At 37.0% G+C, this 25189-nt stretch overlaps 1 protein-coding gene across 3 annotated transcripts in view; it reads left to right on the top strand.

The window, feature by feature from the left end:
- EGF (epidermal growth factor) overlaps nt 1-25189 on the top strand; it is a 90723-nt gene that overhangs the window by 5658 nt on the left and 59876 nt on the right. For 2 of the 3 annotated variants that reach the window (XM_081303582.1, XM_081303581.1), the window contains exons 2-5: nt 13408-13607; nt 15802-15983; nt 16396-16623; nt 17333-17535. In XM_081303582.1, coding sequence (XP_081159708.1) covers nt 13408-13607; nt 15802-15983; nt 16396-16623; nt 17333-17535 — 813 coding nt within the window. Of the gene's footprint in view, nt 1-13407; nt 13608-15801; nt 15984-16395; nt 16624-17332; nt 17536-25189 lie in introns of those variants that run through there. The other variant, XM_081303583.1, reaches the window with a different exon arrangement.

Raw genomic sequence — 25189 nt, 5'->3', positions numbered from 1 at the left:
CTGTCATTAATGTTAATCTACCCAGTACAGGAGACTTGTATCTTTTAAACTCAAGCAATAGTGTTGAGAATTTTAAATGCTCTAAGTGGATCAAAAGCTTTATTGTATTTTGGAAGACAAAATTGAAAAACTACTATAACTTTTATATCTCCTGATTTTTCTAATGAATCACAGCAAAGATTCCATATCAGGGGAAAAAATAAAGCATGTGAAGGAAAAGTTCCATCCAGAATCTCAATGCATTTAAAAAGCACCAAGTAGGCCCACAATAAGTGACTATCTATTAACACTGATGCATTATCTTCTGAAATGAAGCTGAACAGAAGTGCTCTATGCATGGATCTCCCTTTTATTATTATTTACTTATTTATTTATTTTTAGTTGTAAATGGACCCAATATCTTTATTTATTTTTATGTGGTACTGAGGATCGAACTCACTGCCTCACACGTACGAGGCGGGTGCTCTACCACTTTACAGCCCCAGCCCGTGGATCTCTCTTTTAATACTGTGTTGATGCATATGAAACTACCAGGTGTTATTATTTCCAGGACGGAAGGAAATGCCATTTTTGAAACGCGGGATACATATTAAGGAGAATGAATTGTTGGTGCATTCCAGAAGTGAATTGGTCCTGCAAAGGACAAAATGGAGTAGTTTGGGGCAGGTGGTGCTGGTGTCACACTTGCTTGTTGGCTTGCCTACTTTGGATGAAGTAGTCCTCTGGTCCCTGTCAATGTATTGTACCTGGCATGACGTGTTTGGCCTGAGCTCCTAAATTGATAAGGTCTGATTACATAGCTGTTATGAGCTGCTAGTTCCTATCTCATAGAATAGTTATTAAGATGAAATTAATTAATGTAAAATGCTTAGAATCTTGACTGATATGTAGGGAGTTTCCAGTAATATTGGCTATTAACCAAACATTATAAGCCAAGACATTAGAAACACCTTTTTGCCTTGTGTGAATTTTCTTTCTTCCTTTTTTCTTCACGGACCTTTTTTCCCCCTTCTGTTGTTTCTTTCATTTAGTCAAGCAAAACACAAATTCTGACTTCATATATATTCACATATAATTTTCTCTGACATTCAAAACTCAATAGATTGGTGAATCCAGAAGGTCTTCTATAATCATTATATGGAACATACTATATTAGTATCTCCAAAGTTTAATCCAAACAATTTCTTCTTTTATACTCTAAAACATCTTGATTATGTTGTTTGATGAGATAGGACCACAGGAAGCTGTTGGTACCCAAGGTCAGCCCAAGTTTCAGTCAGTCAGATTTGTTGAGTTTTGGGGAGTCTGGCAGGTAGAACTTTGACCTTGCTGAAGGATCGCTCTGGAGCCTGGCAGTGGGGCCAGCAGCCCTGAGAAGGGACGCAGTAGCACAGACGGCACCAGATCTTTGGACAGGCTCCTAATTTTTTAATTACAGAAAGAATGGCACAAAAGAACCAGGGAAATACTAGAGGTGCTCTTCTGCATCTATAGAGGAAAGAAATTGCATGTAAGCCACAACTGAAGTAGTGAGTTCTTCCCAGAGGGAAGTTTGTAAGATCTGGAATTGCCTCCTAGAGGAAATGCTGAAGTTAAGATTAGTAGATGTGCACAAGGCTGAAGAGGGTGATGGAGGAGAATACGGGAACAGTAAGAACAAAGGCATGACATTTGCATTACTAATGGTTCCTTGTACAAGGATATCATGCAGGCACATTGTTCACACCTTAGGTCAGGTTCTAAAGAGAAGAACTTGTATCAAAGAGAAACTGGGGAAACCTATGGAGTCCTGGAGGTCAAGTTTAAATGTTTGCACTTCATATCCACTGTGTCAAGACTTCTCCACATTTATTATGGAGCACATCCCAATATATTATTCATTTACTTATAAGTTTTAAACAGTCAATACTATAAAAGCATGTTGTATGAATTATTTCAAATCAGAGTAATTAAGACTTTAAGATAACGAAATTAGGGGATAATATTTAGCTTATTATTATGCTTCATATTATCTTTATCTACTCATTAGGTAACACCTTTCATAATCTAATCATTTTACCCCTGAAAATTCTTGCATTGTGTCACACATGAGCTTTTGGGGGATACCTTATACCTAAATCATAATATTCTGCCCCCAGCTCTCAAAAGCTCATGCCCATCTCACAATGCAAAATATATTTAGTCCACTTCCAAGAGTCTCCATAGTCTTCTAGCATTGGCCAAAAGTCCAAGTTCGAAGTCTCTGAGACTTATGCCTTGTGTAACTTTTTTAATGCCCACTTTTTTTTTTTTCAAATTTTCAATGATGCTTAGAGAAGTCTAAAGTTGATTTCTTGAGTTAAGTCAAGTCCAAGTGATCATTTTAACCAGGGTGTTCTTTTTGATTTGTTGTTATCCTTGATGATTAGGTATAACATAGAATCCCCAATTAATTATTTTTTCCTAAATGGTTATTCTTGCTATTTATTACATTTGCCTTCAACATTTCAAGAAAATTATATAAACAATTTTTAATCTATATTTTTTAGCTATACATACAACTAGGACCCAGAACTTAGCACTGACCTGGGTGAGATTAATGAGAACAGTGATATTGGAGTCAGAAAATGTATAGACTTCAACATTTTAAAATTTTCTTTTGTTTATCAGGAACACTCAGAGTGTAGTATCAGTAGGCAAATATTTATGCTTAAACTTGTGATTTCAGGAACATCATTTAAAAATAGTAAAAGAATAAAGTAATGTGTTGGTGACAAAATAAGAGCCAAATCAAAATTTGAACCTCCAATAAAATTTTTAGACATTTAATCAGTTGATGAATGTTTTAGACTTCTTTCAGGGTATGTAGCATTTAATGTCTCTTGGGGGAAGTTGTTTTGAGTTATGTTTTATTTTCTTTAGTAGAGCTCCTAATGACATTATTGATCTAGTATTTGAAGTATAAAGAAGCACACAGAAGGAAACATTTCACAGAAAGTAGAGGTTAAGGTGAATAACATTTATCTAGGAATTTCTCACGAACTTAAGCCTTTTTTACAAAAATGCCACAAACATGGAAACTACCAAGTTTCATAATTGAGGCAGATAGAAATTAAAGTTGCTAAATATTAAATTAGAGAGAGCTCTCAGGATCATCTAGCCACCTACCTCCTGCTGTAGAGGAGAAACTGAAATGCCAAGAGGCAACTTAGGATCCTCCCAGGACTGCAGCTCGGTGTCCAGGATTCTTATTCTGCAAAATCGCAATGCACACAACACCTCCCAAGATGCACTGTTGAAAGGCCTTCAATAAAATAATTTTATTGGTTAACAATTTTAAATTGGCTTAAGGAACACATCTTACTATAACTAGTTCTCTATGTTGAAAGTACTTTGAAAATAGGATTGACATAACAAGGAGACAGACTGAAAAATGGTTTTACTCTTGCTGTTTCTAGTGATATACCTCACAAAAATTGTAAAATGTGCTTAATAAGTTAGTTGTCATATTTAGCTACCGGGACAAGTGAGATATTTAAAAATGGGTTTCCAGAATCTGAAAACAACTTTGTATAATTTTTACTGTTGTGTTCCATGTTCTAATATTTAAGACCACATTTACTAAACTTACTGATAAAAAGTCAGAAGACTCTTTGGAGCTTTCTTACATTACAGAAAAAGGGAAAAGCCTTGTGCTATTGGCAAAGTACTTGCTCCTCCTGCTTCCTGTGGTGGTAAAATGTCACTAAAATAATACATGGGAAACCACAGGCCAATGCATGAGAATGTGTTCCTTTGTCAGTAAGACTTCAAAACTGCACAGAAAGTATCACTGGAAATTTGATAAAATAGGTACCAAAAAACTTACAATAAAATTAAAATTAATTAATTAATTAATTATATTTTTGTATTTTTATTATACTTTATTTTAATTTTATTTATTTTTTGTATTTTTATTTTCTTGAAAATATTAGCTAATATTTACCAAGAACTCATTGTGGGTCAGGCAAGATTCTAAGCACCTTAATGAATTAATTTTTTTTATTCTTGATAACAATCCCATGAAGTATTATTTCCTCAATTGTTTAAAAGACATAACAAGGATTTCACTTTTTGTGCTGGGGATGTGGCTCAAGCGGTAGCGCGCTCGCCTGGCATGCGTGTGGCCCGGGTTCGATCCTCAGCACCACATACAAACAAAGGTGTTGTGTCTGCCGAAAACTAAAAAATAAATATTAAAAAATTCTCTCTCTCTCTCTCTCTCTCTCTAATAAATAAATAAATAAATAAATAAATAAATAAATAAATAAATAAATAAAAGACATAACAAGGACACAGAGGGTTAAGTAATGAGCTGAAGATCACTCAGTTAATAGTATTGGATCCCGTAGAATCAACATGAGTATTCTGTCTCCAGTGCCAATAAGCTTAGCCACATTTATGCATTCCTCTGTTTAAACAATGAAATGCACAGAGAAGTATGATTCTCTTTCATGAACCAGGTGAAGGAAAGATGTATCAGAGAAGAAATCTTCATAGTGAAAATTCTCATAAACCAGAAATGTCTTGTTTACATATTAAAATATGTTCTATGAAAACAAACATCAAAGAAAAAATGGTTGGTAATTCCACTGCAGCCTTCACAGCAAGTTGGTGGAGCAAAGAAGTTGAAAGTGAAATTGCATGAAGAGCTATGGGTGCCACTGGTGTAATCACTCATATAAAATAAGACTAAGCCAGATTCTTACGATGCATTTTATTGGATGAGGAGGAACCATGAAAATACCACTATCAAAGCACTTAGAAGAACAATCAAATATTACATATTATTCTTTTTTTAAGAAAAAAGACAAATATTTCAATTTATCAACTTTTTCTGTAATTATAAACAGATGTCAATAATATGGTACTTAAAAAATAACCAGAATATCAAAACTTTATCTAAGTTGAAGGTGACATCTTAACAGTGAATGAGAAAGTGACTGCTAATTGTAAGAAATTTAAACAAAAAGATAGTAGTTTGAAAACAGACATTGGAAATGTTTTCATTGTTACATGATTTTGCTGTAGAGTCAATCCTAATATGGCACCTATTAAAATCGCTCATATTTGCATTCTTAAAATACCTGTGAACGGTTTCTAAAAATGTTTTAAAAAAATCTTCCAGATAAATAACTTTTTGTTCCTTTTGATCCATTTGTTAAAACACAAAGTGCAACCTTTCTAGTTAGTTTGTTTATTTACCTATTAAAACTTGGGAAAACAGAAGTTTGCAAGTGTAACTCAACAAAGTTTGTGAGTAACTCATGGAATAATGAAAAGATAAATTTTGGGATTGGGATTATGTAAATATAGCCAACGAAGCATTTCTTTCTTTTCATATAATGGTAAAATATTTTTTTCTCTCTGACAGCTGCTAAAGACCAAATATAAAAATATATTGAATCAGATTTTTAAACCTCTATCAAATTCAAACTAAATACAAATCAGAAACTGTTGTATAATCTCACTTTTTAATATGCAGAGGGACTTCTTGGATTGAAGGACATCCCCAACTGGAGATATACACCAGAGAGTTGAAAACATAGGGACTAAATTCAGTAGATAAATCAGGATAGTGATCTCTGAGTCTTGCCTTGTGAGGTGTATGTGTGTGTGTGTGGGAGAGAGAGAGAGAGAGAGAGAATGAATATGGAAAAACTCTCCTAATTCTTAATGTTGGTGACTGCATTAAAATGGCAGTGGTAGTCTTTAAATAAAAGTGAGTACAACTTATGTTGAAAATCAGAGGGATATTTAAACTGCTTTCTTAAGATGAAGAATTCCCTACAGCACAGAAAATTGTAACAGTGTTGCCTGTTATGCAAAAAATTATACTGACTATAGTATTGGCCCAGAGATAGACATAATAACTAATGGACTAGAATAGGAAATACAGAAGTGGACTCATAAAACTATGCCCGTTGATCTTTGACAAAGGTGCAAAAGTAATTTGGTGGGAAAAGGATCACCTTCACCACATAGTGTTGGGCCAGTTAGATATCTAGATGTCTATGTGCCTAGACATCTACAAACGAAATAATGAATCTCAACCAGAACTGTGGACCTAACATAAAGATTGACTCAAAATGCATCACAGATCTAATTTTAAGATATAAGACTAAGAAACTTAAAGAAAAAATGTCTTGTGTCCTGGGGTTAAGTAAATTTCTGAGCCCGGTGCATCGGCGCACACCTGTAATCCCATCTACTTTCGAGGCTGAGGCAGGAGGGTTGAAAGTTTGAGGCCAGCCTGGGTAATTTTAGTGAGATCCTGTCTCAAAATAAAAAATAAAAAGGGCTGGGGATATAGTTCAAGGATAGAGCCCCCTCGGTTCAATCCCCAGTACAAACAAACAAAAAAGAGTTCTGAGATATGATAACAAGGCAGAATCTATAAAAGAAAAAGTTGATAAATTGTACATCAAAATCAAGGTTATTCTAGCGAAGGCAATGACAGAAGGATAAAAAGCCAAGCTTATGTTGGAAAAAGCATTTGTAATCGTATACCTGACAAAAGATGTATATCCAAAATTTATTTTTGTTAACATTTCAAATGCTACAATAACAAAATAAATCACTTAAAAAATAAACAAAGGACCACAACTTCAACAAAAAGGATATAAAGATGGCAAATAAGCCCAGGAAAAGATGTTCAACATCATGTCAGAAGAAAAATTACCAAAAAAAATTGTTATAGTTCTAATTGGCTCCTATTTGAGAGTCATTAATTGGAGCAGCCTACATTCTTCAAAATAGCAGGTTTTGTAAGGTAGGGACAAGAAATTGCAACAAGAGGAAGGAAAAAAATAAACAGATGGATCAGTTTAATTTTTTGTAAGCATTAAAGCAGAAGGGACCTCCTACTGACTCAGGTAGAATGAAATCTTCTACTTTGAGGAAAAAGTGTTTGGGAATCTATCTGCTTCTTTAAAGCTGTTTGATTATAACGCACTCAGAATGATTGACATCATATTGGTGCAGTTTAGTCTGGTCTTTTGAGGCCTAATAAAGGAGTTCAGTTCAAAACAATGGCTTCATAATATCATTAGCTATTGGAGGCTAAAAATGGCCCCCACATATTTCTATGTCTTGATTCCTAGAATCTGTGACTGTTACCTTAGAAGACAATAAGCGATGCTACAGATGTGATCTTGAGCTTGGATGATAATCCAGGGTGATTACATAGGGAGGCAAGAATGACAAAGGAGGGAGTCCTAGATGATAGGAACAGAGAAAGATTTGGAAGTGTTACACTGCTCTCTGGGAAGAGGGAGAAAGGAGTGCTGAGCCAAGGAATGCAGAGAATGCATTACGTATGGAATGCAATACATTACGGAATTAGATATAAAGTTATCCAGGCGATGTAACTACAGGAATCTACTTGAAGGGTCCTACTTTATAATTAGTTCCTAGAACACCAAGGTAGAGAATCCAGCCTGATAGTGACTATGCCTGGAACAGCATTTGCTGCAGTGTGTTCCCCCAACAAAATCAAACTAAAACACTCTGAATCCTAAGAGTTCCTAGTGCGTCCAATTTGGGGTAAACAGTTGAGCCTAATGCTTAGAAGCCAGGAACTGAGATGAGAAAGTCACAGCTTAATATCTCCTCGAAGATACTTATTGGCCCTGTGACTTGTGGCAAGTTAACTGCTCTGAACTTTATTTTCTTATTTTGTAAATTGGAGATAAGAGCATTTACCTCCTAGTGTTACCCAATTAAATGAAATAATATCGAATGTTTTACCCCAGTGAAAACACACAGATTGGGGCTTTTACTATTCCAATGCTATTCACCTCCTACTCCACCTTCCTGGAGTATTAACCTGTGTAACAGCATGGTAAAAACTCTGAGAAGCCCCTAGTAGGGGGGAAAAAATCCAAGTGCAATTGTAGTGGCACCTCCTCCTCCACAGAAAGTCTTAACTAAGCTTCTCCAGAAATCTTCACCATAATTGATTTTAGGACTATCAGTAAGAGTCTCTACAAAAGAGCTGAACACCTCTTTACTAGTTTTGTAAAAGTGTGTTTGCAAATGCAAAATGTAATAATAAAAAGACAGATCCTTTAAAAAGGCCTCTGGCCTTGAGCTGGGGCTTCACAGAGATGTCTATATTTCTAAGATAAGAGAAGTTACCAATTGGGCTCTGTGGTAACAGCTGGCAGGGGGAGGAAAGAAAGGGGAGAAGAAGCTCTCCCCTTCTCAGGTGTTGTCCTTGAAGGGTTAACTTGCTCAAAAGAGTGAAAGTAAAAGCTGCTTTTATGTGAACTTGTGCAGACTGTGAATGTGTAAGCCCCTTCCCTTACATGCTGGGTATAAAGTTCTGAAACTACCTGAACTGGGGGTTCAGGGGGTTAATTGACTACAGCAATATCCTTACCCTCTGAACCTGGCTGCAGCCAAATAAAACTGTTTCCTGCTATCTTCAATGCCCTGCTTGTCTGTCCCCTACAACACAGTTTTGCAGAACTTGCAAGGTTTGATTCCTGTGCTGAGATTTTGGGTACATGCCTCTGTAGATTAAAGGAACATAGCTGTGAGTAGGGCAGGGGTTGCTTTTTGCTCTGGAGGACACATGTCTACCACTGTTCAAGGTCTAGGGTGGCCATCCCCATTCACATTTTTCAGGAAGCAACATCAAAATCAATCCCCATTGTTCTTTATAGAATTTAGCCTTACATTCAAATTTCCTGGCCACCCTGTCTGGGTGTGTTCTTTGAGTCATTTGACTTCATTCTCACCTGCCTTGAATTTTGACATTTATGAATACACTGAGAGGAAAGTTGTGGTTGTTCAAGAAAGTAAATTCGTTTGTGCCCTTTTAAGGAACATAATTGAAGAGGGGTGGGGGAGGGAGGGAGGGAGATATGAGATGGTCTTTTGTTGTGAAATAAAACTTTCTGCACTTCATAAAACCTAAGATAGCGTTCAGGTCAGCTCCCTGAGGAGTGGTGATAAATGGCTGCTCTCAGGGGCTTAATAGGGAGGTGGGAGCCAGCTGTGGGAGGAGCTGACAGGCCTTCTTGCAGCAGGTCCATCAGTTTAAAGCTACATTCTTCTCTCATGGTGTCATTGAATCTGGAAATTTCTATGTTTCCTCTTCACTTTCTTTGTTCTATGAACCTTCAGTCTATTTCCAGATTCAGGGAAGAAGCTTGTGGTGGTGAGGGCAGGTAGCAGATTGGGACCTGAGAGAAGACTTGAATTTCTTGTTCATGCGCTTCTGTCATAGCTCCCATGAGCCTTTGCCCCCAAGGCCAGCAGAAGGCAGTCAAAGGATCTTTTTACTTACCTGTGTGGGCTAGTTCCCCAGACTCCAACCTCTGTCATGGAAGGTAGAGAGTTTCTTGTTCTAAAATATTCTGTTTCTCCTGCCTACTTCAACCAAAGCCTGATTTTTGTTACTGGCCTTCTGTGCCAAGAAGGCCTCAGGTTTTGTAGTCACTTATGAAAGTCTTCAATATGCTTAAAACATTCTGGACTCCTTTATTTCTTATTCATGAAGATCCCCTACGAATCCCCAGGTTGAGAAGCCGGAGGTTCCAATTGATTTGCTGTGACCTGTTTGCTGTCTTTGGGTTTGTGTTCCTTAGAAATGATGTTTGATTTTCCATGCATTTCCTTCTAACTGAACTGCACCCAAAATAAACGCCGAAGGTTTTGTTGTGGGAAAGCTTTTGCTGTTCAAACACACACACTCTGCTGACATTCAAATCCACATATCGCACCACACACTGGTGTTGATAGAGTCCTTGACAGGGTTGAAGAAAACACTGATTTATTTAGCATTACCAGTGGCTGTACAATAATGACATTCCACTGCCCCTAATTCTTAAAGTGTTTAATTTTATTTTAAATCATATTTCATGTCACAAATATTCAGCCCAGGCCCTGGTTTACATGAAATGATGCAGACAGTGGAAGGAAGCTGGACAGTGTTTTGAGGGAAGTGGAATTAGAATCAGCTGCACAAGTGAAATGAAGGTGAGAGGTCTTGACATATGACAACCTGGACCCAGGTAGGAAAGATGGAGGGAGGGTGACAGATTGGAAGGGCAGTGCCAGTTTTCAGTTCTAACTCCATCACCCACTAGGGGCAGGGCTTTGGGAAGCATCATTACATTTCCTCCTCTTAACTAGTTTCATGTTTTTCAAATTCACTAAGATATGAGAATCGCCTGCAGAGTCTGTTCAAGAAAGGTTCCTAGTCCTAAGCTCAGCTCTGCTGAAAGAATTAGAATCTTAAAGGAAGAAATCTGTATCACACCCATGCACACACATTTACATACACACACACACACATACACTTTCACATACACATACTTATACAGTGTGACTTTTTTGAACAATTTTGGGAAATATTGAAATAGGTAATGTCTTGAGGCTTCTAGTTCTAAGATGCCAAATTTTGGGTGCTCCAATTTATCCCTGGATAAGCAAAATCTGAGGATAAAATACGTTGGTTATTCATACTTAGATTAAGTATTTTTAAAAACATTTTTTAAGTTGTAGATGGACACAATACCTTTATTTATTTGTTTATTTTTATTTGGTGCTAGGAATCGAACCCATTGCCTCATGCATGCTAGGCGAGTATTCTACACTGAGCCACAACCCCAGCCCTAGAGTTAGTATTTTTAGAATTATTCTGTATTTAAGTTTTGAAAAATTACAGAATTAATGATATGATTTGTGTCTTAATGCTATGATTTGTGTATGGATCTAAGGATTCTTCAGATTTAAGTATTCAGATTTCTATTTGACTTATTTGACTTTAACATCTGGCCTGGTGATGTATGGTGATGTATGGTGGATAAATGAGACCATGATGTTAAAATTTGTTGTTGTTATTATTGCCTCTGTTACTAAATATCCACCCCAGGATAGATTCCACTTTCATGAATTTGATAGATCTGACTGCCATACTCTTTGGCTTTGTTTCTGTTGGTAAAAACTCAGACAAATAAACATGACACCATTATTTCTTAATTAATTTGTGGCTTTATTCAAAGGTTTTGGGGTACTTATTGTGTACAAAAGATTGTAGTATGTTCTGGGACAGAGAATACTAAAATGGTCAGAGTTCTTTTTTCATGGAAACTACCCATGTAGTAAAACTTTTAAATCAATGTTTTATCAATTTCACCAATGTTTCAATGCATTAGAAAATTAATAATATGTGTTGGACACATTAATTCAGTTTACAGAGAAGGCATGATGCACATATCAAAGAGAACTCTTGGTAACAAATCTATAAGCCTGAAGTCATCTGTGGCCCACACTTTAGTAGCTGTGTATTCAGACTGTCTGTTCCTATTGTCTTTCTTTTCTTCAGGATTTATTGCTGACTTGGAAGTCAGTTATACCAACATTCTAGTCCCTGGGTTTAAATCAATACAATGGAACAAAACTATATCTTGAGTCCTTGGCTGTGGAAATAACCAAAGCAGATTACACATATGTGGTCCTCCATGATTAATCAAATGTTTTCACATCAATAATCTCATTTTTTTCTCTAATAATACAGGCAGGGGAGATCCTTTGAGATATTCAGAGAAGCCTGTCAGCCAGGAATGGAAGCCAGGCCTCAGGCTTCCCATCACATACCCTTTCCATTTTTTCTAAGATAACTCTGTGCTCCCACAACTGCAGTAGCAATGAACCTGACCCATTGTGGAGGGGGTTGGTGTCGATGAAAAGAAATGGAAAAAGGGATTCAAGCTCATTCTCTTAGACACATACAGTGGTACTTGTTTCACATTCTTATGATCTTACAGTTCTCCCTGCTTCTCATATCTCTATTCTGATATATCCTCTAAAGTGGAGTTAATGCTTTCTGACTTTAGAACATGATCCTTGTATAAAGAGTTGTTATTCCCTCATTTTGTTTAATCCTTAGAACAATAAATACTTTTTAAAAAAGACTCATTAAGGTATTAAGGTTTAGTATTCAAACAGAATGGAGAAAGCCCAGCAGGGAAGCAAGAATATGTTAGTATTCTCCTCCAACCCCTCACTCAGCCAGTGGTTCCACTGTATCTAAAAATATTGTATAAAATTATCATCACATACCCTTTGGTCAGGAGAAACCAAGGAATCTAGCTTGGCTGCAGGGGTTGAAGCCATCCCCTGGAGTCAATCTTGGAGCATCAATGACAAGCTTTACTTGAAGTCAATCAGTAATGGATGCCAAAGTCTCTAAGAAAGGACCAGTGTCCAAGAAGCTGTTGAGAACAGGGGAATCAGAGCAGGGAGGTGGACATTTCCCAGAACAGGACGCCAGATATGGGGATAGGTACAAAGCAAAACCCTGTAGGAACCGAGAAATCCAAGGTCTACCACCCAGATTTAGCAAATAAAAATACAAGACGCTGAGCTAAATTAGAATTTCAGATAAATAGAGAATAATTTTTTATTGTGAGCAAGTCCCACACAATGTTCTGGTTGAGTGTCCATTATCTGAAATGCATAGAAGTGTTTCATATTTCATATTTTTTGGATTACTGAATATTTTCATACACATAATGAGAAATCTTTGGGCTGGGTTCCAAGTCTAAACACAAAATTCCTCTATGTTTCATATATGCTTCATATACATAGCCTAAAGATAATTTTATACAATATTTTTAGTGTGCCTGCTTTTTGACCTCTATCCATCACGTGAGGTCAGGCATGAAATTGTCCACTTGGTATCATGTGGGCACTTAAAAAGTTTTGGATTTTGGAGCATTTTGGATTGTAGATTTCAGATTAGGGATCCTCAGCCTATATAAGCAATTATAATTCAACTGAGCATCCTGTATTTTATATGACAATGCCAATCAGTGAAAATATTTCTGAACTTGAAAAATGATGACTTTTCAATTTTTCCTGCTCCCATTTAAGACTTTCTTTTTTCTTTTTGTTTCTTTCTTTCTTTTCTTTCTTTCTTTTTTTTTAATGACTCCAAGTTCTCAGATTAGGCCACAGGAAAGGGGCCTATTTCCAAAATATTTGAAATTTTACTTCCAAAGGACACAATTAAAATCAACATTCACATAGATCCTTTCTACAACATGATATACAGTATGTGGTTCCCTTTTTAACATAAAAGGGCATTTTACAAATAAGAACAAGAAATACCTTTTTCTTAAAATAGTTCATATTTCATAATTTGGCAATGCTCATTTTTATAATTTATTTATAAGGAAGATGACATACAAAATTAATTATGAACATCTACAGGGACTCATTATTCTCCATGTAATAGTTTTTATTTATTTAAAATATAAAATCAGGAAGTAAATAATAATTCTGCTTGTGTTGGTTGTCATGGGGAAGTAATTTGCCTAGGTAAGATTAAATACCATTGAAAATGTACAGTTTGGTTTCTTTCTTCCCACTCAGGTCCTGCACCCTACTTAATTTTCTCCCATGGAAACAGTATCTTTAGAATTGACCCAGAAGGCACAAACCATGAGCGACTGGTGGTAGATGCTGGTATTTCAGTGATCATGGATTTTCATTACAAGAAGGAAAGAATCTATTGGGTGGATTTAGAAAGACAACTTTTGCAAAAAGTTTTCCTGAATGGGTCGAGACAAGAGGTAAAGTACTACCACGTGTGGTGATGCACGCCTGTAATCCCAGCAGCTTGTAGGCTGAGACAGGAGGGTCATGAGTTCAAAACCAGCCTCAGCAACGGGGAGGTACTAAGCAACTCAATGAGACCCTGTCTCTAAATAAAATACGAAATAGGGCTAGGGATGTGGCTCAGTTGTTAAATGTCCCTGAGTTCAATCCCCAGAACAACAACAACAAAAAAGGTAAAGTACCATTGCCCATGCTATTTATTCAAAGGGATTGAGATACAGGCAAATATGATATGCTAAATTCTTCATGTATAAACAAAAGTACATTATGGTTCAAATGTGTGTCTGTCAAATGTAGGCACTTAATCTGCATCTGTGGTACTATATTATGAATAAACTCACAGAAGCTCCCTAAGGAGAATTCGAGGACATGAATTTAATTTTGAAAATATATAACTTTATAGGTCAGTTATGATTAGAATTGATTATTTGCATGATTATTTTCTACTTCACTAGTGCTCAGCTGGGTGGAGGATTCTGCCTCTCAGGGGATATTTGGCAATGTCTAGAAACATTTTGGGGGATGTCACTCTGGGTGAGAGAGAAAGAGGAAGGGATACTATTGAACTTAGGGGAGTCCCAATAATAAGACTTATCTAGCCCTAAATGTCCATAGTGCTGAGGTTGATCAACCCTATTGTATCTGTACAAAATCTCTGTCATTTCGGAGGGGAAAAATCACCTGAAATTTAGGAGGATAATTTTTTTTCTTCTTTATTTTCAAGCTGTGTGCATTCTGGAAAAAGCAACTGAATTAGATAACAGATTAAAGTATTTTACCTGAAGTACATACAAAAGATCCTTAATCTTTCTTTTAAACTGGTAAATGAGTCCCAGGAGGAGAGTTCTCGAAATACTTTGCAGATGGAGTGCAAAAGGCACATGATTACAAAGACTTTAAGCATTTATTCCCAGTACAAAGTACTCTCTTTTTCTTTTTTAACCAAACCTTTCTCTCTCCAATTATTCCTAAAAGCTTCAATTAGGCATTAATCTGTTTTTATCACATCTCTAATACTTGCTAATCTCACTTTTAACAATTATGGCTACTCATTATTCTCCAGCCAATCTGGTAGAATAGTTTCAAAATCTTGAGTCTAAGAATCTGGAGGGCTTTCTGTCACAGAACAAGAGAAGGCATAAACAGTTGTGAATGTATGTCAAGTCATCAGAAAAGGATTGACTTGATCCCTAGAATTCCCCCTTTGTAGTCCCTTTTTGGGGTTAAAACATTGTTTACAAAGGACAACTGTCAAAATGCAAACAACTTATCTGGAACACCTAGTATATGAATACATTTGTAATTGTTAAAATGGGTTGGTTGGATTGCTTTGAGAGGAAAATAGCCCAGACTCTAAGGCCAGGCCACCTCTGTCCAACTCTATTTAATAACATCACGTGGTAGGTAGCTGGAACTGAGCGACTGGGGGGTATTATACCATGAGAACTTGCAATGAGACAAATCAAGACTTCTAACCACCTTGCACCTCCAGCGCCAAGAATACCAGTTGCCCTGCCTTTGACCTGCCTAAGTCTGGAATCAGGAGATAAGAGAGGTTTCAGTTTGGTTGTTTCGATCATGAAAGAGCAGGGACAGCTCAAGGCATATAAGAACAAGTACTGTTAGTGGGTCAAGGTGTAAGACACCCAGATCTGTAAAAAGGAAGGGACCAATGGAGGAGGAGGGGCCAGAGGAAAATGGAAGCCTTAACAAGAACTTCTTCCTTTTCATAGTTCTATGCTCAAACTCCAACGGAAACTTGCCAGAGTTTTGAAAAGCTTAGAATTAAGTTTAGGTGAGGATCCGAACATTCCATTAACAAGTAAAACTCAATAAACTCTGCATCAAAATCCTACTGTTAAAAGAGTTGAAATTATTACATTATGGTTGATTGCTAATTTCAATAGTGCATAGGATAATTCTCAGTTTCAAAGCTTGATATAAATACTTTGCCTAGAGATATCCACATGGAGGTGGATAATATTGCTACATCAAAACAAAGCCACCTTATATGTGACTATTTTATTATTTAAATAATTTGGGAGAATGAAAGGTACTTAAAAGAGTAGACTTTTATACATAGCAATAAAATCAATTTTTCTGTGAATGGGGAAATATTGATAACAGTTTTGAAATTTGATTTTACAGAAAGTGTGCAATATAGAGAAAAATATTTCTGGAATGGCAATAAATTGGATAAATGAAGAAATTATTTGGTCAAATCGACAGGAAGGAATCATTACAGTAACAGATTTGAAAGGAAACAATTCCCATGTTCTTTTAAGCACCTTAAAATATCCTGCAAATATAGCAGTTGATCCAGTGGAAAGGTAAATTTTGCTGTTTTCAGACTTTGAAATACATTTCAAATCTAATCAAGATTCCTAGAATCATAACATCTTGAAGTCAAAGGGGCCTTCGTGAGACCAAGGGCCTCTTTTATAGTACACTAACACCATTTTCAATAGGACAGTGGCCTGCCTGCATTTGAACTTGGCAGGCTCCTTTTATAAACACTGTTGACTATCATGATTTTCTGCTAGAGAAGCATAACTCTTCTAACTTGAATCAATCACATGTAATTTCCTTAATAGTTAACATGTACTTATTGAATTGAATTTTCATTCAAAATAGTCAAAATTGTCCTGTGCAGGAATGAGGGGCTGCTGAAACACTGAAAGAATCTGCCATTTTAGTGACTATGCATTCAATTATGGGTCTATGTAATGTGTTTGCCCCCAGGTTTATATTTTGGTCTTCAGAAGTGGCCAGCAGTCTTCACAGAGCAGATCTCAGTGGGGTGAAAGTGAAGACTCTATTAGAGACACCAGAAAAAATAACAGCTATGTCACTGGATGTGCTGGATAAACGCCTCTTTTGGATTCAGGACAATAGAGAAGGAAGCAATTCTCATATTTATTCCTGTGATTATGATGGAAGGTCTGTCCATCTGATCAAACCTCCAACACGGTAGGTTTTTCTTATGGTTTAAAATAAAACTATTGTTAGCTGAAGTTTGTGTGAAAAATTAATTTATCTTTTGTCAGCTAAATAGATGTGGCAGTTTTAGCACGTGAATTTTTGGAGTCTGAAACAGATTTATCAATTATTAGATGAATGACTTGGGGTGGGTAAGTTACATAACTTTTCTTATCTGCAGTTTTCTGTGATATGGGAACATTGTGGAAATTAAGCAAATAAATACAGATTAAAAATAATAACAGAGCATCTGGCATATAATAAGTTCCCACATGTTGCTCGTAGTTACTCTTTTTGGAATTATTATATCATACATTTTGTGAAGCATCATCTTTTATTTGACTTGCTATGGTGCCAGAAAGACTCTCCAGTAATTGAAAGAGGCAGAAATTAGCTGAACAGAAAGATGACTAAACCGAAGTCCACTCGCATCCTGTTCTTGTTTCCTTCCCCATTTTCATCACAGATCCAGAAGGGATCTGGAGAAAGAAATTATTTCCTATTAGTTCAGATTATGATAACTAAATAAAAAATTTAAATGCAATATACTTTTCTAAATCTAAATAAGAAATAAGAAACTGCAGATGATTAAAATTCTGACAAAAAATGCAAATGAGATGAAATTTTAATAATCCAAACCACTATTCTGCCATTTTTTATGATTACACCTCCCCCCCGACCCCCCCCCGTTGTTTTTTAGGCACAATTTGTTTGCAATATCTCTTTTTGCTGACCGTATCTTCTATTCAACATTGAAAAAAAAGACAATTTGGATAGCCAACAAACACACCGGGAAGGATATGGTTAGAATTCACTTCAATCCATCATCAGTACCAGCTGGTGAACTTAAAGTAGTACATCCAATTGTACAGCCCAAGGCAGAGGATGGTGACCGGGACTCTGGTAAGTCAACTTGGACCTCAAACAGGGCCAGACACAAAGTCACTACCTGTCTACTTATTCAAGCCACACACAAGGGATTTTAGGGGAAGGAAAAATAATTATTCAATCATTGTAAGTTATTAGTTGGGTGCTTGGAACAATACGGAGAATATTAACATGGCTCCTGCGCTAGGATGACATGCAAATTCGTGAAGTGTTCCATATTTTTAACTTTGGATAGGGCAAAGGGGAGGGAGGGAAAGGGACGAGCTGTGGGAGTAGGAAAGATGGTGGGGTGACATGGACATCATTACCCTAAGTACATGTATGAAGACATGAATGGTGTGACTCTACTTTGTGTAGAGAAATGAAAAATTGTGCTCCATTTGTGTACTATCAATCAAAATGCATTTTGCTGTTATGTATAACTAATTAGAACAAATAAATAAATGAATTTTTAAAAGTTCTTAGTTGGAATAAACTCTTGTAATAGAAAAACAAATAGAAATCCATTAACATGTATACAAGGGAGAATCTGGGAATGAGTAACTCTCAAAGAAGTATCTTTGAATTCTAGTTTATATGGTATCTTCAACAACAAACAGTACATTTTTAAGAGAAAAATGACAAGAAAAAGGGAAAGGACCTTGAGTTCTTTGGTGGCAACATGGCAACAAATCAATGGCAGATAAAGGCCAGTTAGTAAAGCTTATTAATGTAGATTCCTCTGCTCCCATATCCAGGCCAAATCTAAAGTTGTTTTCAATGGTGAACCTATGTTCCCTCTGGTAGAACACCAAGACAGGATACCTTTTGTCTTTGTAAATCAATGTCCTGCTTAAACCAAATAAAGGGAAGACAGCGCTTTCCTACCTGGGCTTCTTCTTAATTGTTTGTACCTAGAAAATCCTTCATTTTGGGGGGCACATTCTGGTCTCATTGATTACTCCCGCACCCTGAATTTCCAATCTGCCACCAAATACATTTCATTCTACCTCCTAAATACATCTCGAAGTTCCACTTCTCTCCTCTACGGCCACCACCATAGTCAAAACAACCAACCTTTGTGCATGACCCCTTATAATGGCTGCTCAACTGATCTTTCTGTTTTCCCCTCTTGCCTTTAAGTAACAGAGCTGATCTATTCACACCCCTGCTTAAAACCCTTCAAAGCTTTCCTTGCATTTACATTGAAATCATTTTTAGCAAGCCTGTTAATATTTAACCAACCTATTTCAGGGTTCTTTCCTTCCACAGGGTCTAAAGCAAAGTTGTCCTATGGGTCCTCAGACATGCCAAGCTTCCTCATGGAGTTAGGCTTTGCAGTCACCCTTTTCTTCTGGGCCTAGTTTCTCTTCATTTCTGATAGGCCATCTCTGATCAGGCTATCCTAGTAGCCCTTTCTCCTCATTGTACCCTTCACTGAACTCACTACAAGGTGCTTCATTTTTTATTCTCTCCCACATTTTATAAATGTAATACAGGTACTTATAAACCTATCATACCTGTTTTTTTCTTTAACCATCATATGTATAGTGGTTATTAAAAAATAAATAAATTTTGGACAATAAATGTAGTCAAATGAATGAATGATAGACTAAACCTAGTCACTGTCCCAAATTTCTGCTTCCTAGTTTCATCTGTTTGAATTCTTTAGAATCTAATTTTTTAAAAAATCATTAAGATTATAAAAATCTTTTATGATTGTTAGGTTGCTCAATATGGCTTATATGCCACATAAATGATATCACACTAATATCTGACTTTTATGAAAAAGTTTTATTTCAAGAAGCTTTTTAAATTACTTAATTTTATTCCCAAATAGCCCTCTGAGGTACAGAGAGGTGGAACTGTTTGTTTCCTCTGCTTGCTTCCTGTTGGAGGCCATTAGTGTTTGGTGATAGTGTGGCAATGTTAGAGGGACCACAAGGTCCCTGCCATAGTCAGTATAGAAATCTGTTCACACCTATTCAAAACATGGCTCCCAAAGAGAGCTTGGAGACTGAACAAGACAGGCAAGAGTGTGTGGAAGGGAGGTTGGGGTCAATGGGAAATGAACTTGTTATTTCTTATATCCTTAGGCAGTTAACTAATAATGCCAATGCTTGTTATCTGGTTTATTAAAAAACCCAGCTAGAAACTATCATTTAACATCAGTAATGACTGTACTTTCAATGCAAGTAATAAGAGAAACTTCAGAGAATAAAATAAATTCCAATAGATGAAGCATCTATTTACACGTTACGAGTTATTCTAAAAAATTGATTTACTTGGGTTTACAAAGCACAATTTGAGGGAATATAATTGAACTATGGGTTGTAGTACTGCATTAACTTGCAACAATCAGGTAGCATCACTTTAGGAAGGTGAATATAGTCCACACATAAAGGTAATGAACAGGATGTACTGCCGGATGCCTCTCATGGGAGATTTGACTCAAAAAGTTCAAATACAACTCATTGTGTGAGTGGTGATGACACATCACAAAATCATAACAACAACTACTTTGAGTAAGTAGTTATTATTCTTGTTCATAATAGTTACAGGTGTCTGCAATCATCACCAACTTCTCTCTTTTTTTATATATAGCCTTGAAGTTTCCAAAGTGTTTTCATGGCCATTATCTTATTGATTCATCAAGCAATATTGGGAGACAGTAAGGATAGGCATAACTTATTTCATAGTTGAGAAACTGAAGAAATGGAGAGACTTCTCCAGGATTACACAGATGGTGATGAATTTGGGGGAAAAAAATTCCTGACCGTCAATCTCTCAGTTTATGTTTTATACCTATCATCAACACATTCTTTCTTCAGAGCTCACTTTTCTTCAGTTTCTTTGATAGGGAATTTAAATATGCTCATCGAAAGCAAGAATTTTGGGCTTGGGTTGTAGCTCAGCAGTAGAGTGCTCATGCACATACAAGGTCCTGGGTTCGATCCTCAGCACCATAAATAAATAAATAAATAAAGGTATTATGTTCAACTACAACTAAACATAAATATTTTTAAAAAAGAAAGCAAGAATTTCAGAAGAAAACCTATAATGATTCCCTAAAGAGCAGCTTCCAATGAAGTGGCCAATAATAGAACTTGGCTGGAAGCCACTGTTATCTGCAGAGCCAAAGACAAACCTAGAATCTAGAAGTCAGCTGGAATTGGAGATTGACTTCAGTTCTAGACCAAAGGCTGAACTTCACATATACAGTTTTAGTCAGTCTTTTTGTTGGCATGACCAAAAGACTAAAGAGAACCATTTCAAAGAAGAAGAAGTTTATTTGGTGCTAATGGTTTCAGAGATCTCAGTCCAAAGATGGCTGACTCTATTGTTCTGGGCCCATGGTGAGGTAGAACATCAAGGTAGGGTATGGCGGAGGAAAGCTGCTTAGGACATGACAACTGGAAGAAGAGAGAGACTGCTCCCCTCATCATGGACAAAATATAAATCCCAAGGTCATACCCCCCAGTGACCTATCTCTTCCAGCCACACCCTCCTTGCCTATAGTTACCACCCAGTTAATCCATTCAGGTGGATTAATACACAGATTCTGAATTCTGTCTCAACCTAGTCATTTCATCTCTAAACTTTCTCACATTATTTTAAACATGAGCTTTTGGGGGACACCTCACATCTAAACAATAACATACTCCAAGTGAAATATCTTTTGATTTTAAGAGCATTGCTACTTTGGTCATGATTAGTTAGGTTTAAATTCTTTCAGTGCTTTAGAAAGCAGGAATTCTTTACCTTTTAAGATCTGTGAATTTCTTGATTTCATGTGTTTGATGAAAATATGTCATTGTTTCCCCTAGGGAGAGTATAGAACTTTCATCAGATTCTCAATGTGCCTGATACCCTTCAAATATAAAGACATACCACCTGGGAATCTGGCCTACAATGGCAGTTGCTCTGGTGAGGCAGACAGCAGTAATTAGTTTTATAAGACATTTAGTTGTGAGGCTACTGCTAATAAGGAGGTAACTGAGAAAAGTCCTATAATCTGAATTTTTTATTATAAAAGACAGTTATTGCACAAATAAGAGTTTCAATAGACTTATTTCTCCTTGTGAAATACCTAAACTATAGTTTATCAAAGCATGTTCTACAAAACTCCAGTTCTGTGGGATTTAATGAGGTTATTTGGAAGGAAACATCTTTGAAGATTAAGTGATTTAGATATGCTAAGTTCAATAAGTTGTTTAAACAGGTTGCTTTTTCTCAAGTGGGATTTCTCAGACCCATTCGTATGGTTAAGTGCAGTGTGACTCTCTAAGGCCAATTCAGGCTGTGGCACTTTTCTGTTTTACTTCCTAGGCAGTAGCCCAAGGGACTCTTAAATCAATTATTTCTAGATCAGACCTCTTTTTTGAACTCTAGACTAAATTAAAAAACAAAACAAAAATCAGACTCTGAGGCATAATGAGTGTTGAGCTGCAAAGATGTGCTGCAGAGCAAAGCTGCAGGAAAAACTGATTTAAAACATTGGAGGTTTATTCATACTATATGAAAAGGGGCAGTCCCATGAAGACTGTCTAACCAGTGCAGTTGACCAAAGAAAAGCCCCAGAGCTTTCCAAGGATTTGTCCTTGGTTCATGGATTCAGACTGGCTGATTTTCCAGAAGTTTCACACTGCTGATTGCTGAACCCCAAGTTGAAGTGGTGAAGTTACAGTTTTACCACCATGCTGTTTTGCTGACCATCTGATCATCTCCTGAAGTGGTCCTGGTCTTTCTTCTTGGTCATACCTGCTTGCTGTCTAAACCCTCCACGTTCAAGGTCCTGCAGTGGGTGTATGAGTTCAAGTTAGTAAAAAATATCTTTATCAAGATTCTGATACTTATCTACTGTCTAGACGTTTTTACTTGGATTTCTTGCAAATACTTTAAGCTCAAAAGAAATAACTGATCTACCTACTTTCTTTCCTTCCTTCTCACCTTTTCTCCCTGCAGTGTCCCTAGATCAGTAAGAAGCATCCTTATCCATCCCACCTCCCAAGGCAGAAATCCAGGAGTTGCCCATTCCTCCCTCCTTCTGACCTTCATTCCATAAAACCAGTCTCCAAATCCTACCAATTATCCCCCAATAATCTAACTACTTGTGCCTCTCTCTATAGTCCTCTCTCTCCACAATTCTTCTGATTGGTACCCTGCCTTCATTTTCCATAAGCCATCAAAAATGAGAACCTAATCATCTCCTTCTTTGGTTAAAACCTTGTGACAGCTCCCAATTGTCAGTAACTCAAGTGCACTCTCTTCAGCTGGCTCACAAAAACCTCTGCTCTTTTCTAGGTTTCATTTCACACCATTGTTTGTGTTACATTCTTTACAGCACAGCCAGTCTCAAAGATTGGATTACCTCTTTTAAGGAAGGCCTTCTGTCTTCTCTGTGCTCCAGACCTGCAAAACACTTCCTCCCTTCACTGGCTCTCTTGTTATTTTCTAGGAAACAGTCCTGACATTACTTCCTTCAGGAACACCTTCCCTCTACCCACTGCATACCCAAGCTAGCTGATGCACCACTGAGTTCTCAGAGGATGTATTCCTGGAACATATATTCTTGGACAATTTCCCTTATCCCATGGTACTTAGTGTGCTTTGCCATAATTGTCTGTCTCCCTAAACTTCCTTAGTCCTTCAAGACAGGCAATATACCTCTCCATCAAACTCCCAATGTCTAGAGGTCTTCAGTAAAAAAGAGCTGAATAATATCCTTTGCACTCTCATCCTAAACTTTAAGGAACCCATTTTAAAGCTATGTAATATCTAAGAATATTGCCCTCCTGACTAACAGAAATAGCCATAATTACAGAGTTTTCCACTCTTGGATTGCCCTGTACAGTGTCATCTGAGCTTCAGAACAATCTTTTGAATTTGGTGTGATTATCGGTATCATTTTATAGTTTTAAAAAATCTGGAGTTCAGGGATGTCATTGAAACCGGACACTGGGAACTCTGATTCAACGGTAGAAGTGAAAATGAGTCCCAGGAGTACGAATATACAGGCAAAGCCTTTATTGGGGCCTCCACTTGGGAAAGGAGACACAGCTCCAACAAGAAAGCATCAGGATGATTCCCTGGAACAAAAGAAAGGAGCTAGTTTTATTGTCTGCTTGCAGCAATGGTCTGGGGTTTAGGAGTATTAATTGTCTTTAGGCATACTTCTACCTGTGGGGGCACTTCAGCATTTGTGCCCAGTGGTGATGGATGAGTTAAGAGAAAGCACCCTGGCTCTACTGATGCCCCTGATACTGTCTGAGGGTGGATAAATGACCCACACTAGGAATCTGAGGAACCATGAGTTAACATGGGACCTCTTAGTGGCTGGCAGGCTGTAAACCTAGGCCAAGAAGAGCAATTTGTCCTTTGTCCTCTTACCTCATCACAGTAGCTCATTTAAGGTCACACTGTGGAGGACCTGGGATTGAACCCAGGTGGTTAGCGTGCTGCCTCCACAGCTGTGCTCTCACTCTTTCGTTTCATAGCTTAGATTGGCCTATTTGTTTTGGGGAAAAGCCTGTGATGTGGAACATTCTTGTCTACCTGTGGCCTCCTGTTGGTTAAATATTTCAGTTTGCGCAGACCTTGGATCCAAAACCTTCTTTCTTTCTCTCTCTCTTTTCTGTTAATTTCAGAAATTCAAATATCCTCCCCAACCACTCAAAAGTAGAATTGATCTCACATTTTTGTGGGCTTAATAACACTGGTTAGGCATGATTAAACTTAGCCAGCCCTCCGATTGCTCTGACACCTAGACTCTCAAGTCAATGTGGGAACTTCTTAGTACAAATGGAAAAATATCAAGCTTATCTTCTAGACACTTTGCAATTTACTATTCACAGATATTATTTTGTAGAAGGTCCATTTTTTTTCTTTCTGGATTCTTTAAATGTAGATTCCAGTTTTAAGCTTCTAAAGGAGTTTCAAAAGTTTATTTCTTTGGGAACTAGGTGTCTATCATTGACTGTGTAAAAGACTTTTCCTTCTTTTCATGTAAAAAATATTGTTGAATGTCTTTATTCCTGTGAGTTCACAAAGGAGGATTGCCTCCATCTGGAAATGTACCTGCTTCCAGAAGATAAGTGTAGCTAAAACCACCCAGGTACGACTCTAATTCATTCTGATTCATTCTGCTGGAGAGTCTTCCGTAAAACATGGGTTATTTGGAAACCCCTGGAAATGAATCATTGCAGAAAGATGAGTATTTTTAAATAATCAGTTTAAATACACAAAGCTGTTTTTAATAGAAATGTTTGTAATATACAGATTGCAGTATTTTCCTCACATCATTTAAAATTACTGACATTTTCTTAGTGACTAGAGTTACATCTTCAAGGATACAGGCCATTGGGGCAAGTTCAGCATTGGTTTTGGCAAAGCTGAGATGATAACACAGGTTTACCCTGACACCAAATGGCTGTCTCTTGAAATGCCTTTTAAATGCTTGGAGTTGCTTTCTATCATTTTTTTGTCTCCTTCCTTGCTCTCAGCTCTCACATTTTGCTGATTCCCACATGCCTGTCTGTAGGTCTATGGTTTGTTTTCTAATTAGAGGATTTCTGTTGCCATTTATTTGTTTAAGAAACCAGATTCTTGGGCTAAGGATATAGCTCAGTTGGTTGAGTGCTTGCTTGCATGCACAAGGCCCTGGGTTCTAATCCCCAGCACCACATTAAAT

This window comes from Spermophilus citellus (genome assembly GCF_964194105.1).
Source record: "Spermophilus citellus genome assembly, chromosome: 8".
NCBI lineage: Eukaryota > Metazoa > Chordata > Mammalia > Rodentia > Sciuridae > Spermophilus > Spermophilus citellus.
Note: the sequence above shows the minus strand (reverse complement) of the source record. Positions and strands in the feature narration are given on the sequence as shown.